Source organism: Gracilinanus agilis, chromosome 1 (genome assembly GCF_016433145.1).
Source record: "Gracilinanus agilis isolate LMUSP501 chromosome 1, AgileGrace, whole genome shotgun sequence".
Classification (NCBI taxonomy): domain Eukaryota; kingdom Metazoa; phylum Chordata; class Mammalia; order Didelphimorphia; family Didelphidae; genus Gracilinanus; species Gracilinanus agilis.
Window position 1 is genome coordinate 136,895,558 of NC_058130.1, and position 16,028 is coordinate 136,911,585.

The following is a 16,028-nucleotide window of genomic DNA, read 5'->3' on the forward strand; positions in this document are numbered from 1 at the left end:
AGAAGTCCTAATGGCAAAAACCATTGAGGAGGTTTGGCAGAACAGTGGACAGAGTAGCAGGATTGGAGCCAGGGAGGCTCCTCTTCCTGAGTTCAAATCTGCCCTCTGACACATACTAGCTGTGTGACCCTGGCCAAGTCATTTAACCCCATTTCCTCAGTTTCCTCATCTCTAAAATGGTCAGAGAAGGAAATGGCAAAGTACTCTAGTACCTTTGTCAAGAAAACCCCAAAGGGGTCACAAAGTGTCATACTGGACTGACAACAACCTGACAGATCATCATTCAGCGTCCCTCATTTTATATAGGAAGAAATTGGGTCCACGCACATATAGTGATTTGCCCGAGATCACAGGAAGTAAGGAGAAAAGGTAAAATTCAAATGCTGGTTCTGTAATTCTGAATCAAGTGCTTTTCCCTGATCTGCCACACTGAAGAGAAGTACAAAGAGAGGAAAGATGACAAGGAGAAAAAAGAATGAGGGGAGGCAGAAGGAAAAAAGGAGGAGGAAGAAATAGAATGAGGAAGAGGAAGAAGAGGATCGTAGGAACAGGGATTTTGGGGCAATGTTTTTCAACCCCTTCATTTTACAGATCAAGAAACTGATTTTGCCCAAGGCCACCAGAGTATTGAGGAGGAAGAAGAAGAAGAAGAAGAGAAATAGAATGGTTGGGAATAGGAAGATGTGTAGAGAAGGAAGAATAAAAGTAGGATTAGGGAAAGAGTAGGAAGAAGAGAATAATGAGGGAGGAAAGGAAAAAAGAAAAAGATGCTTTGTCTGGAGGAACTGTAAATCTCTTATTCTGAGAATCACTTGAAGGAAAGGATGATTTAGCATGGAGCAGAGAAAACAGATGGTTCTTATCATTTGGTTATTTTTCAGTTATGTTAGTCTTGTCATGACCCCATTTGGGATTTCCTTGACAAAGATATTGGAGTGGTTTGCCATTTCCCTCTCCAGTCCGTTTTGTAGATTAAGGAACCTGAGGCAAACAGGGTTAAGTGACTTGTCCAGAGCCACATGATTAGTGATGGTTGGAAGCTAGAATTAAATTCAGGAAGATGAGTCTTCCTTACTCCAGACCCAGCTTGCTATTCACTTTCTTTGGATGGGTCTTTAAAGTGCTACCATATAAATTGGCCCTAGGAGTAATGGGTAGAAATTACAGGGAAGCAAATTCTGGCTTGGTATAATGAAAATTGCCTCTAATAACTACATTTATTCTACCAATGGGATGAGCTGTCTTGTTAGGGAGGTCCCTGACAGTAGAGGTATTTAAGCACAGAGGTCAGAGAATATTCTAACCCTGGCTAGTAGGTTTGACTAGCTGACCTCTAAGGTCTCTTCCAGGCCCAAGATTCTGTAATTTAGATGAAGCCTACCAAGGAATCTCATTCCTTAGTCCTTGGCACCCCTTCATCCAATCTTCTTTACTCTGCCATTTTTTTTTTCTTTTGGTCAAAGGGCTGGCATCTCTTCTAAGGGTTATTCTATGGAAAGCCATATCTTGAAATGAACCCTCGTCCCACCCCAAGGTATTGGTGGCGTGCAGGGTCATGCATGCACACTCAGAAACTGAGAAACATTGCAACTGGTTGGGAGAAGGAAGAAGGCAAACAGGACCAAACCAGAAATGAGAGAGAGAAAACGCAGGCCACTCTAAGTCCCAGGGCACAGAGGTCCCCCTGGTTATCCTCCAGGGAGGGAAGGAGGGATAGAGGGAGGGAAACCTGATGCCTTTGGAGGACGACTCGGTCCCATCTCAGGCATATTTACTAGCATCCGAGACACCCCCCTTTCCAAGGGCACGAGCTTATTGAGATCCTCGGCACCTTATGTGTGAGACCCCACCAGGTTCAATGAGGAGAAAAAAAATCCAGGCTTTCCCACTGTGGGTGCGGGAGGTATGCCAACAAACCCAGGTCGCAGGGGGCCGCTCCGCTGCTTGTCCGACAGGCCACGTGTGGACATGGCTGGAGTCTCAGCAAGGCTTGTCCAGGGAATGGGTGAGTGGCCTGTGACTTAGAGCCCCACCTCCCCCAAGTCCACAAACCAAGACAAGGAGTGTTTTTTGTTTTTTGTTTTTTTCTCAACAGGCAGGGCTCAGAAAGAGTCTACTTGGTAACGCAATCTACCGACCGGACACGTATATCGCCTTACTCCTACGCTTCTTCTCCAGCCGCCGGAGCCTCTTCTCCTCCCTCCGTCGGGCTTCCTCCGCCTCCTGATGCTGCCGGCACTTGTGGAAATTCTCCACCACCACGCCCACAAACATGTTCAGGACAAAGAAGCTGACGATGAGCAGGAAGGAGATGAAGTACAGCAACATCCAGGGGTTGTGGTTCTGGATGGGCTGATGGCCCGTGGGGTGGGCGGGAGGGGAAGGAAGGGAAAGGCCCAGTGGGTCATGGTCTGAGCCAGGCACAGAGGCGCGCCTGGTCCCCAGAGCCATCTACCTGCGTCCCAACAAAGCCTGTGTCCCTCTGGGCCCCGTTCCATGCCTGCTGTCGGTACCGCCTCGCCACCCCATCCAGCCTAGCCTCTGTCTTCTACCCCAGGGCCCTGGCAACCGCTGAGCTGGCTGATGGCTTACAGTGGCTTAGAGAAGGATCATGGCCAAGGACATCTGCATTTTTGTAGTGATCTCAAAGGGATGAAATTGGAATTTCAGGCACTGTGTGGAAATATTTTGGGGCTAGGGAGCCTTCTTAAGTGCTGCATGCCCTGCATAGGTGTCTGTCTAGGGGAGGTTCACAGGACTTCGGAAAGGAAGTGATGACTACTTCCAGAAGTGTGTATTTCAGGGTTTCCAAGAACATTCTCCAGTTTGGAGGCTCTAGGTCTGATAGAAAAGGGAGATGGGAGATTGCAATATAAGTGAAGAAGACTTTTTCTAAGAATGCACTGGGATTCATGCTGCCCTGTGAAAATTGTTGCCATCTCTGAACCCCTAGGTACCTGTTGGTTGATGCCCACGGCATCCAGGCCATCATACATGATGTTCACCCAGCCATCCTTGGACGAGAGCACAAAAAGGGACATAAGAGCCTGGCCCAGGAAAGACAGAGAGAAATGGAGTCATGACCTATGGATGAACAGTCCTGCATCCAACAACCCCAAGCACCTCCCACTCTCCTTCACTAACTCTGGGGAGGAGAGGTAGGGATAATGGAAAACTAGCTAAGAACTTACTGGGCTTCATCACATGATAGGGCTTGAAGCTCTAACAGTCTATGAAAGAGACCCTAGATAGAAAAGAACTTGGCTAAAGTTTAAAAAAAACAAATAAACCCTGGGGTGGGAGTCAGGATTTCTGGTCTTACCATTCTAGTTTTACCACCAATCACATTTTGAGTAAATTGCTTATCCTCCTGGGCCTCAATTTGCCCCTTTGTAAAATAGAACCATTAGGCATGATGATCTCTAAGCCCCTTCTCAGCTCTGACAGTCATTTTATTAGCGCCATGATTTTTGTATTTCCTCCGGACAATTTGTGAACATACTCTGTTCTTGGCAAATAAACTACCAAAATCCACTTAAAATTTCCACATTTCTAAAGGGAAAGAGAAGCATTGGTGTTGGAATTCAAAGCATCTGGACAGTGCCACTGTCAGGGAGCAGACAATTAGGTGGGGTTCAGGTGTGGGTGAAACCTTTAGCAGAGAGCAATTTTAATTTAACTTACTATCAACATATATTTATTAATGGATCATAGCAGATCATAGCTTTAGAATGGGCAGGGACTTCAGAAGTCATCTTAGGCTAAACCCCTCATGTTTCAGGTAAGAGAATGGAGGCCTAGGGGAAGTGGATCATCCAGCCCAACATCACATTGTAAGTGACAGAGCTGGGGTTCAAACAGAGGTCCTTTGCTCCAAATCCAGCCCTTTTAGATTTGGAGTGGGAAGAGATGTTAGAGATTCTCTAATCTAGCTTTGTCTTTTTACTGATGAGGAAACTGAGAGGTATTAAGTGGCAGTGCTAGGATTTGAACTTAGATCTCTGTAGCCTAAATATTATCACTCCCTCCACTTTTTCTCACTAAGAGTCTATTCTAGGCAGGCTATCTATCCTGAGCACTGGGAAGGTCTAGATCAGTGGTTCCCAAACTTTTTTGGCTTACCGCCTCCTTTCCAGAAAAAAATATTACTTGGCCTCCTGGGAATTAATTTTTAAAAAATTTTAATAGCAATTAATAGGAAAGATAAATGCACCTGTGGCCATCACCGCCTTCCTGGATTGCTGCAGCACCCACCAGGGGGTGGTAGCGCCCACTTTGGGAATCACTGATCTAGATACAAATGACACAGGCCCTTTTCTCAAATAGTTTACAGTTTAATGGGAAGAAGAAAACACACACAAACAATGATGGCATGAAGATGAATAAGAATAAAGCTAAATCGAGAGGTCTAGGTAAAGAGTTAAGAGAAATTTGAGGAGGGGGAAATCATTTTCATCTGGGGAAACAAGAGGAAAGAACTTGTAAAATGGAGAACATAGATCAGATTTTGTTTTTTTTTTAAACCTTACCTTCTGTTTTAGAATCAATACTGTGTATTGGTCACAAGGCAGAAGATAGGTAAGGGCTAGGCAATGGAGGTTAAGTGACTTGCCCAGGGTCACACAGCTGGGAAGTGTCTGAGGCCAGATTTGAACCCAGGACCTCCTGTCTCTAGGCCTGGCTCTCAATCCATTGAGCTACCCATATGCCTCCAATAGATCACTGATAGATGACACAATTTGTTCAGCCATTCCCCAATCGAAGGGCATCCCCTCATTTTTCAATTTTTTTGCCACCACAAAGAGTGTGCCTATAAATAATTTTGTGCAAATCTTTTTTCTTATTATCTCTTTGGGGTATAAACCCAGCAGTGGTACGGCCGGATCAAGGGGCAGGCAGTCTTTTAAAGCCATTTGGGCATAATTCCAAATTGCCTTCCAGAATGGTTGGATTAATTCACAACTCCACCAGCAATGCATTAGTGTCCCGATTTTGCCACATCCCCTCCACCATTTATTATTTTCCTTCACTGTCATATTCTACTAAGCCATTTGTGTCCAACTTGTACCCCCTAGCTAGACTAAGAAACCATCTAGGTCCCAAAGATCTGATGAGTGCCCACATTCCATTTTTTCCTGACTCTGGCCATGATAGAAATTTTTCCTTGGAGGTTTTCACAAATATGATACTCAGCTTAGGGGAGTAGTCAGACCCAGATGGAGCAGGGAGGAAAGTCTGGACACAGTGTGAGACCACTGGGCATACCTGACTGCAGCCTATCATCTCTGGACCTGGCCTTGACCCCAGCCTGATCTGACTTGATGCTCACCTGACCTAGGTTATCAAAGTTGTACTTGCGCCGGATCCAGCGGTAATGGGCTGCACAGCAGTCATCTTTGGTGGTAATGTTTCGAGTGTCTGGTCCATCGCAATAATAAAATTTACCCTTGAAAAGCTAGAAGAAAGAGACAATTCAGCTCATCACATCTCAAACAACCAATGTTCATGAATAATAAACACTCAAGAAAGGCCTAATATATGTAATATTTTACATTGGGTGCTAAGGATCCAAAGATGGACATGATAGGAATCTCATTCCCAGGGAAGCTTACAATATGATTGAAGGCTGGAGGAGGAGAGAGACATGCTTACACATTCCTATGATACAAGGGTGAGGGAAATGAATCCTAAGGAGAGGGTCCAGGAAAAAAAGGCTGTGATAAATTGTTTTGGGGGGATACATATGGTGGGAAGGCCTTCATAGAGGAGTGGTATAGGAGTTAAACCTTGAGGGAAAGAAGGGATTAAAAAACAGTTTGGGGGGGTGGCAAGAGGGATTCTTCCAAGAATGGGAGAGTAGGGATACTAGAAGAATAGGGACAAAGGGTTAGAGATGAGAAAATATAATCTATCCAGAGTCTTCCCAGGATTTAATTTTTTTCTTCCATCAAATGGGAATTCATGATATTTAGCCTAATTTTCTCCCAGGAATGGAATCACAGAATGCTCTATCTAGAAGAGCACTTTAGAGACATCTAGTCCAGGGATTCTTAATGTGTTTTCAATCGTGAACCCCTTTGACAATCTGATGAAGTCTATGAATCTCTTCTCAGAACAATATTTTTAGATATAAAATAAAATACATAGGAATTCAAATGAAACAAAACTATACCAAAATAGCTGCCTTTCCCCTCCAATCCAATTTCATGGACTCCTTGAAACCCACAGTTCTTCATCTAGGGCTGGAAAGGATCTCTGAGCATATCTAATTCAAACTCATCATTTTATAGATGAGGAAACTCAAAGTTCAAGGAAATTTAATGACTTTTTTTAAAACTCTTACCTTCTGTCTCAGAATCAATACTAAGTATTGGTTCCAGGGTAGAAGAGTGGTAAAGGCTAGGCAATTGGGGTTAAGTGACTTGCCCAGGGTCATACAGCTAATAGGTATGTGAGGTCAGATTTGAATCCAGAACTGTTTGTCTCCAGGCCTGGTCACCTAGCTGCTCTAGAAATTTAATCACTTTTTAAAGGCCACACACTTTGGCCAAGATCACCCACTGAGTTTATAGCAGAACTGGATTCGAAATTGTGCCTCCAGGTTCCCTTACCAGCACCTACAATACCATACTATCAAGTGAAAAGAATAGTCTTACCTGAACCCCAAGAATACCAAAGATGATAAAGAAGGCACAACAGATGAGGACAATATTTCCAATGGGCCTAAGGGATGATATCAAGGTCTCCACCACCAACTTAAGGCCTGGGGCTCGGCTGATAACCCTGGACCAAGACATTATGACAAATAAATTTTAGAACAAATATTGAACATTAGTATCCATTTCCAGCATCCTTACTGGAACCTAATTTCCAATCTGATGGCTACATAGTAGCTTAGTAATTGCTATTGTTGTTTTTTACTCCTGTCTGATTCTTTTTGACTCCATTTGGGATTTTCTTGGCAAAGATACTGGAGGGCTTTGCCATTTCCTTCTCTAGCTAATTTTATAGATGAGAAAACTTAGGCAAACAGAGTTAAGTGACTAGTCCAGGGTCACACAGCTAGTAATTATAAGATCATTAAATGTCTGAGCTAGTAAAGCACTTAGATGTGAATAAATGAATTAAAACATTTAGATAAATTTTAATATACTTCCTCTCCCTCTCTGCACTTTTTTGGAATGAATTTTTTTGGAAATTGATGCCCAGGAAGGAAGAGAAATTTGCTTCAAGGTCACACAGTGAATCCACTGGCAAAACTAAGACTTGAACTTGGGTCTCTTGATACCTAAATCCAGCATCTGGATGTAGAACAACATTTGCAGTAAGTTGGCTGTGATTTATACTTGTCCTCACAAAGAGGTGCCAGGAACCAGATTTCTGTCTTCATTTTACCATGAAGAATGTGATCTGCTGTCAATTTATACAGATAGCTCTTTCTAAACCCCAAGGACCATGTGTCTGGAGACCATGCCACTGGATGATGTTGTGAGTCATCCCAACTTTTCTGATTCATTTTGGGTAATAAATTAGATAGCACCTTTCTCAATCAATTGTCAGGGGAATCATGCACTCATTTCTTCTTTGTTGTCATAGTTCAGTTGTTTCTCAGTTGGGCCTGACTCTTTGTGACCCTTTTTTGGGGTTTTCTTGGATAAGACCCTAGAGTGGTTTGCCATTTCCTTCTCCATCTCATTTTACAGGTGAAGAAACTGAGGCAAACAAGGTGAAGTGATTTGACAAAGATCAACCAGCTCATAAGTGTCTGAAGGCAGATTTGAACCAAGGAAGATGAGTCTGACTCCAGACCTGGCACTGTTCACTGCCCACCTAGCTGCCCCCTACTATGTATATCTTCACTCCATCAACCAACAAACGTTTATTTTATTTTTTATAACCTTTACCTTCTCTCTTAGAATTGATACTAAGTATTGGTCCCAGTACAGAAGAGCTATAAGGACTGGAAAAATGGGGGCCAAGGGACCTCCAAAAAGGGTCACAAAGAATTAGGTGATTGATTGTCAAAAGTGGTGTTTAATTTATTACCCAAAGTGTCTGAGGCCAGATATGAACTCAGGATTTGCATCCAGGCCTGGCTTTCTATCTATTGAGTTGCTTCATTGCCTTTTGGTTGTTAAATCTTTATCAGAACATTCTTGCCTTTGCCACATGTTTTAAACTTTGCTTTCATGCTTAGGTTCCCATTTCTTAGGAGATAAAGATCTTTTCTCTCCTACCTCATGCCCTTCACCATTCCCCAGCCCTGTCCTGTCACTCCCATTTAGAGAATTCTTTGCAAAGCTAGCTCCATGGGAACCAATCACATAATCAGCATGGTGACAGATTCATTGGCCTTCATCCCTGGCCTTGAATTGGTCAATGAAACCCTGTTGGGGATGATAGATGGTGTGATTATATATAATGCTTCTCTCTCTCAGACAGCTCACATGCTCTTTATCAGTAAGAGCAACATTTGCTCCTTCACTCTACTGATCCAAAGGTGTAAATTTTTGATTTATGTACCCATCTGACTGCCCGTACAAAGTGGGAGAGGAGCACACTTTTCATTGATCTAGGGATTCAGGCATCTGCTGAATGCAGACCCAGGAAGATGGAGTCAGCACAGGGGCCCTTGGCTCAGGACTAGGGCTTTTAAAGAGATTGGCCAATCACCAGCATAACAAGTGACTCACAGCAGCTGATGCTGCCCATGGAGATCATTCTCCCTACACTGAGGCTATCAGAAGGGAAGCCAGCAACTGGAAGTAGGTCAGTCTGGCAAAGGGTAGTACCCCATGGATGTCTGATCACTCCTACTTCAAAGTGCAGGAAGTGGAGGTCAAGGGTTGACTTTGAGGAATATGTTTGCCATATGAGACTAGTGGGATTGAATCATGGAGATAACTTGCTTCCATCTGGTGCTATTTACCTTTTTATCTTTAAACCTTTATTTTCCATCTTAGAATCAATACTGTGTATTGATTCCAAGGCAGAAGAGGCATAAGGAATAGGTAATGGGGTTAAGTGATTTACCCAGGGTTCCACAGCTAGGAAGTGTCTGAGGCCAGATTTGAATCCAGGTCCTCCCATCTCTGGGCTTGGCTCTCAATCTATAGGCACCTAGCTGTTCCCCCTTTTATCTGTCAATAAATATTTCTAGCCTTAGAACCCTCCTTTTCCTTTAGTTGTTGCTATTGTCTTGCAATTCAGACCTGAGCATTGATTGGCTGTCCTGTTTGACTAAAATATTAAATTTGAAAGAAAATTCCCTTTTTTAAAAAAATCCTTACCTTCTGTCTTAGAATCAATACTGTGTATTGGTCACAAGGCAGAAGATAGGTAAGGGCTAGGCAATGGGGGTTAAGTGACTTACCCAGGGTCACACAGCTGGGAAGTATCTGAGGCCAGATTTGAAACTAGAACCTCCTGTCTCTAGGCCTGGCTCTCAATCCATTGAACCACCCAGTTTGCCCCTTGGAAAATTTCCTTTTTGACACAAAGATCAAAATGCCCATGTACTTCTTAACTGACACTGTCTCCTGTTCTCTATTAAAAACAAAACAAAACAAAAACCCTTACTTTCGAGTGTATTAATTTCAAAGCAGAAGAATGGTAAGGGTTAGGCAATGGGGGTTAAGTGACTTGCCCACAGTCATACAGCTAAAAAGTGTCTGAGGCCAGATTTGGACTTGGGAAGATGAGGTTCCTGACTCTGGGACTGGTAAACTGTCTACTGTGCCCCTGAGCACCCTACAAGCTACATACAGGGTAAATAGAAGGGAGCCTTAGAGAGGATGGATCTAGCAGTTGTGAAGACTGGGAAAATCCTTTTTGTATAGGTAACATTTGAGCTGATTTCTGAAGGAAGTTAGGAATGGTAAGAGACAGAGGTGAGGAAGAAGTCCTTGGTCAGCAGTACCAGTGAGGAGTGACTAACAGCAGCTAAATGGCAGCATGGATAGAATATAAGACTTGAAGTCAGGAAAGACCTGAGTAAAAAACTTGCCTCAGCCATTTACTAGCTCTGTGGTTCAGGACAACTAATTTAAAGTCTCAGCCTCAGTTTTCTTAGCTACAAAATGGGGGTAATAATACCACCTATTTCATTGGGTTTTGAGTCAAGTGAGCTAATGTATGTAAAGTGTTTTGCAAACTTTAAAGCGTCTTATAAAGGCTAGTTATCCTAGTGATAGTTCTGCCCCAACTCATTTTACTTTAGACAAATGAACATGTGACTGGGTCTCTTTCCTCTTATTTCTCCTGGTTGCCTTTAGGGCCCCTGGATTGTCCAGAAACCAATAAGTTAGAGACAGCGTGAAGAGGCTTGGATAAGTCATATAATGGATGATGAACCCTGGATAATTGAGAGCTGGCTATAGGAAGGACTTTCTTTGGATGTCATTCCCAATGGTTCTACTTCATTCAAAATCCAGGCCTATTGGGGGTTACAGATTCAGGAGCCCAGTACTTACCGAAGTGGTCTCAGTGTCCTCAGCAATCGCAGGACCCGGAGGATGCCCAGGATCTTGGCCCCACCAGCTGAAGCCATGGAGACAATGATATCAATGATGGAGACAAAGACCAACAGTCCATCCAGCACATTCCAGCTGCTCTGCAGGTAGCTGTTCTCCCCAGAGAAAAAGCCCAGGGCCACCACCTGGGAATGGAGCCACAAATATTGTCAACTCAAGAATATTATTGAAGGTGTCCTCTGTATATGGCCTTGTGGGAAGCATGTACTGGATGCTAACTGTATACTCAACCTTTATTTTTGTCTTATCTTTGTGTCTCCCCTAGATCCTGGTTTGGGTGCTTATACATAGTGAGGCAGAATGGGACAGTGAAAAGAACTTTGGACTGGGAGACAAGAGGCCTGGGTTAAAATCTCAGATTCTAAACTTACTCTTTGGATGGCCATGGGCCAACTGTTTTACTTTTCTCAGCCTCAGCTGATTGATTTATAAATTGGGGATATAAATGCTTGCACAGTTACCACTACAGAATTATTGAATGGAATGTGCTTTGTGCATATATAAAAGAATAAACTCTTACTAGGGGCTTAATAGATATTTCTTGAATGAATAGATGGATGGATGGATGGATGGATGGATGGATGGATGGATGGATAGTACCCTGTGGTGGACATGTGGGGTATAACAAAGTAAATAACCAAGATGAATTATTCATCTTTTGTCTCTACCCTTAGGAATATCATAATCTAGTAACTGAGATGAGCTATCAGTAACTAGAATTAAAAGTCATGGGGAGGCCTAGATATTGTAAGGAGATTTCAGAGGATGGAGAGATCACTTTTGGCCAGGGGGAATCAGGGAAGGTTTCACAGATGTTTGAGCTAGGTCTTGAAGAGAACAAATGGGATTTTAGCAGATGGAATATTCTGTGGGGAGGAATTTCTGGGTAATGAGTGATTGTGGAGTGGTTGACCTAGAGATAGTCGAACAGATACATGGAGATTCTGGATCTTCCTATGGCTATTCCTCACATTCTTTCAAAACCATATGCCATATTTACTGGGTTGTTGAGTAAAAACAATGCTGAATTCCCATCCACTCCTGCCTCTCTTCACTCTCTGGGCCCTCAGTTCATCAGAAAGAAAACTGTGATGCCAGATACCTTCACCATCATTTCAGCTACGAAGATTGCTGTGAAGATGTAATTGGAAACACTCAGAAAGACCCGCTCCTGTAAGGAAGAGACATTATATGAGGGTTTCTGACATCGAGGACCCAGAGGTCTGGCAGGCTGGAGACACACTGATCCTTAGTAAATGGAAAATTAGGGACATTCATGGTTTATACTTATAAGGGCAGGATGTCTTCTAGAGGGAGGTTGCAGTTGAAAAAAACTCTGGGTTGGGAGCTGGCAGACATATTAATTCTGGTCCTACCACTGATTTGATTTGGAAGCAAGTCACCGCTTCCCAAATATCAGTTTCCCCATTTGTAAAATAAGTATAGACCTGTTAGACTAGAAAACATCTAAGGTCCTGGCAAGCTCTGACATTCTTTCATTCTCTGATCATATGAGCTGCCCTGTCTGAGACTCTCAATCAAAGCTATCAGCTGCAGGTCCATCTCTGCATGGTGTCAGAGACCTACATTCCATCAGTGAGGATAGTGCTGAAAAATCTGTCTGGCTCATTCAGGAGTAATTCTCCTGATGGATATCTTTAAAAAAAATCCTTACCTTCAGTCTTAGAACTGACAAAAGGATCAGTTCCAAGGCAGAAGAATGGAAAGGGTTAGGGAGTTGGAGTTAAGTGACTTTCCAGGGTCATACAGCTAGGAAATGTCTGAAGCCAGATTTGAATCCAGATCCTCTTGACTTTAGGCTTGGCTCTCTATCCACTGAGCAACCTAGCTGTTTCTCGTGCTGGATATCTTGACCATAAATGAGCCATTGGCTGGGATGAGCCAAAACCCAGTTTGAGGGACAGTCTGTCTGTATAGTATGTAAGCCATTTTACTTTCTGTGGGAAAATCAATCCACAAGGATTTTCTAAGTGCCTACAGTGTGCCAAACACTGTGCCAGGGACTTATTAATTAATTAATTTAATTAAGCAGTGTTTGCCCTCAAGGAACTTATATTCTAGCTCCTAGATCTTCTTCCCTTCCCAAGACAAAGAACTGTTGCCTCGGGAGGCCCAGTTTGTGCCTATGCCCAAGGTTACTTTAAGGTGAGCTATGAACCGAGCTCAGAGCTGGGAGCCTTCTTGGCATTTGGGGTGGAATGTGGGTACTTACCGTGCTATTAGGATCAATGTCAGGGCGTTCCAGGGCTATTGTGATGCAATTGAGAAAGATGAACACCAAGACCACATGGTCAAACATCTTGTGGGCAATGACCTTCTGACAAGTGACCCGGGCCCTGGGGGGGAACAGAAAAATCGATCTGGGAATCAAGGAGGAATATGTGGCCAAAAAACCTGCTGTTAACAGCTCTGGGCTGGGGGTTACCGAGCTGTGTTTTAGTCCTGCTTCTGTCACTAACTCTGTGCAATTTGGCATGAGTTCCTTCCCTTGTCTGAGCCTAAGTTCCTCCATCTGTACAATAGGGATGAGTAAGCCAGGTCCTTTCTCCCTCCTAAAGTGGTGCCAATGAGATAATGGCTCTGGAAAACGTACAGTCTGGTCCCACAGAGGGGAAGTGGTAGAACCTGGGTTTGAACTTAAGTCTCTTGGCTCCAAAGCTTGCACTCTCGCTATGATGACATGCTCATGTTAGGTTTATGGCCAGATTACAGGCACAAGTCAATGGTGATGGACATGGAGAATTTACAGGGTGGCATTAGAGCCTTCTTAGGACTTCTGGTATTCTTTGTAGAGAATGACATGACTTTAAGGGAGGTGAAAGTGATTGGGTTCATTGTGTGAACTAATCTTTATTTTAGTCTAACTCTGTCACCAGGGAAAACCCAGAAGAAGGGATTAAGATCTATATAGCACCATCTGGGGTGTAGTTACAAGCTATTGTAAGATTACTTTCACTTTCCTCCTTCCTATTTCCTATCCATATTTTCCTAATAATAAACTAAGTGGTTTGTGTTTAAAAAAAAAAAAAGATCTATATAGCACCTACTACGTGCCAGGTACACATCATCTCATTTGATTCTCACAACAACCTTGGGAGGCAGGTGCTATTATTATCCTCATTTTATAGTTAAGGAAACTGAGGCAAACAGAGGTAAAGTGACTTGCCTAGGGTCATACAGCTAATAAGTGTCTGAGGCTGAAGTTAAAGGCAGGTCTTCCTGACTCCAGACCTGGTGCTCAATGTGCTGGGGTTGCCACCTAGCTGCCTCACTGAACTCTAACTTGTGGTGTGACCAGGGGGAAGTTCTTTCCCCATCTAGTACTATATGTTTTTGCTTCTAAAATGAAAAGGCTAGACTCAACAATCTCATGGTCCTTTCCAGCTCTGAGAATTTATGTTCTAAGGTTCCTTCCAACTTTGACATTCTATGTTCTAGGGTCCCTTCTATGTCTAACATTCTTTGATCTATGACTCAAAGTTCCTTTTAGCTCTGACATTCAATGTTCTCTGTTCTGAAATTCCTCTGAGCTCTTATGTTCTATGTTTTTATATTCCAAAGCTACTTTCAGTTCTGAGATTCTTTGTTCAATGATCAGAATTCCCGTCTGACATTCTACATTTTGGGTTCTGGGGTTCATTCTATCTTTAAGACCATTTTGTGTTCTAAATTCTCTTTTAACTGTGACATTCCAGGTTCTACTTTTCAGGGTCCTTTTCAGCTGACATTTTATTCGACTATTTAGAGTCCAGTTCAGTTCTAACATTCTGTGTTCCAAGGTCTAAGTTCCTTTTCATTTTTAACATTCTATACCTGATGTTCCAACGTCATGACTATGATGGTCTATGATCTATATGGTTCTTTGTGTGTTATTATTATAAATAAACATTTAGATATTTTGAAGATTTTGGTACAAGAAGCTTAGGTAGAGGAATGGTCGGTTCTTTGGAATATTGAATGAAGAACCAATTAGGTTTCCCTCTCTCCCCCGTTTACTTTTCCCATTGGAGATGGGAGTATAGTATCATCGAGGGTGGTAGGGAGCATGTGGAAGCTGGTAGTGTTCTGTATGAGGCTTAATGCCATAGGGTGGTGGCCCTGAGGATGAGGTTTGGCCAGTGTCATTTATGAGTTCCTAGAGGGCAGGGACTACAGCTGCTTCTTGAACCCCACAAGGATACCTTTGAAGGCTGATATTGCTGTGCCCCAAAGGAGACTCACTCACCACCATCTGCAGCTGATGGGGGCAGCTCCTTACCGGTTCTGAGGTGAGAACAGGTAGAAGGACCAGTCTTCATGGGTCTTACACCATTCAGGCTTATAGGGTTCCAACATCTTTTTCAGTCGGAAGCAATAGCTCTGAAAGAAAAAGAAGATTGTAGGATCATGGGATTTAGAGCTAGAAAAGACCTTAATGGATATCTACTCCAAATCCCTTATCTGTGAGATGAGATTAAAAGAAAGTAAGAAACTTATACAAAGTTACACAGTTAAGTACCATAACTGCAATTTGAACCCGTGGCTCTGGATTTGAAATCTAGTACTTTTTCCATCATCCCATGCTCCCTTTCATTAAAAACTATTTGCTATCACAGTTGTCAGAGTCAGCAGGGCTCCATTTTCCGCTCATTGATCACTAAATGTCAATATATCCTCTGTATTCTCGTGGGTAACCCTTTAAACTAAAAAGTCTTCTTCTGAGTCCTTGGGAGGGGTTAAGGAGGTAGGACAAGTGAGGAAGTTCCTTTTCGATTGGTGAGGGGCAGCATGCTATGGTGAAGAGCACAAGGCTGGCAGCTAGGAGACCTAGTTTTACCAACTTTACTTTGCTGTGTGATCGTGAGAGAGTTCCTTTCCCTTCATTGTCTCAAATGAGGGGGTGAATCCGGCTGAACTGTAATGTTCCTTTGACTCATGCTAGCCCTCACTTTGGTTTGGGTCCTTCCGAGTCTCTCCTAGACTAATGCAAGAGTTCCCTAATTGTTCTCTTTGCAGCAAATCTCTCCCCACTCTGGTCTATGATAATATTGATATTAATAATGATAATAATAATTAGCATTTACATTGTGTCAATTAAAAAAAAACACTTGGCAAATATGATCTTATTTTATCCTCACAACAACCCTGGGAGGAAGGGGCTATTATTATCCTCATTTTACAGACGAGGAAACTGAGGTAAACAGGTTTAGTGAATTCCCCAGAGTCACATAGCTAGAAGGGTATAAAGCTGGATTTGAACTCAGGTTTTCCTGACTCCAGGTCCAGTGCTCTTTCTGCTGTGCCACATAGCTGCCAAAATTGTTTTTAAGTGAAGAACTGACTCAACAAACTCCAGTGCCTCTCTGTTTTTCCCTAGAATAAGCTATAAACTCTGCTTGGTTTTTATAAGCTTTTTACAACCTTGTTCCAATATATTTTTTTCTTAGCCTCAATTTATGTTATTCCCAATCCCATACTCTACAATCAAGCCAAACT

General features: G+C 42.9%; 1 protein-coding gene across 1 annotated transcript in view; it reads right to left on the bottom strand.

The window, feature by feature from the left end:
* CACNA1H (calcium voltage-gated channel subunit alpha1 H) overlaps nt 1–16,028 on the bottom strand; it is a 412,463-nt gene that overhangs the window by 39,288 nt on the left and 357,147 nt on the right. Inside the window, exons 17-24 of the mRNA XM_044677620.1 lie at nt 14,812–14,912; nt 12,766–12,889; nt 11,635–11,703; nt 10,473–10,657; nt 6,657–6,783; nt 5,330–5,455; nt 2,958–3,047; nt 2,139–2,352 (exon numbers count right to left, since the gene is read on the bottom strand). Of these exons, the coding sequence (XP_044533555.1) occupies nt 2,139–2,352; nt 2,958–3,047; nt 5,330–5,455; nt 6,657–6,783; nt 10,473–10,657; nt 11,635–11,703; nt 12,766–12,889; nt 14,812–14,912 (1,036 nt within the window). The remainder of the gene's footprint in view (nt 1–2,138; nt 2,353–2,957; nt 3,048–5,329; nt 5,456–6,656; nt 6,784–10,472; nt 10,658–11,634; nt 11,704–12,765; nt 12,890–14,811; nt 14,913–16,028) is intronic.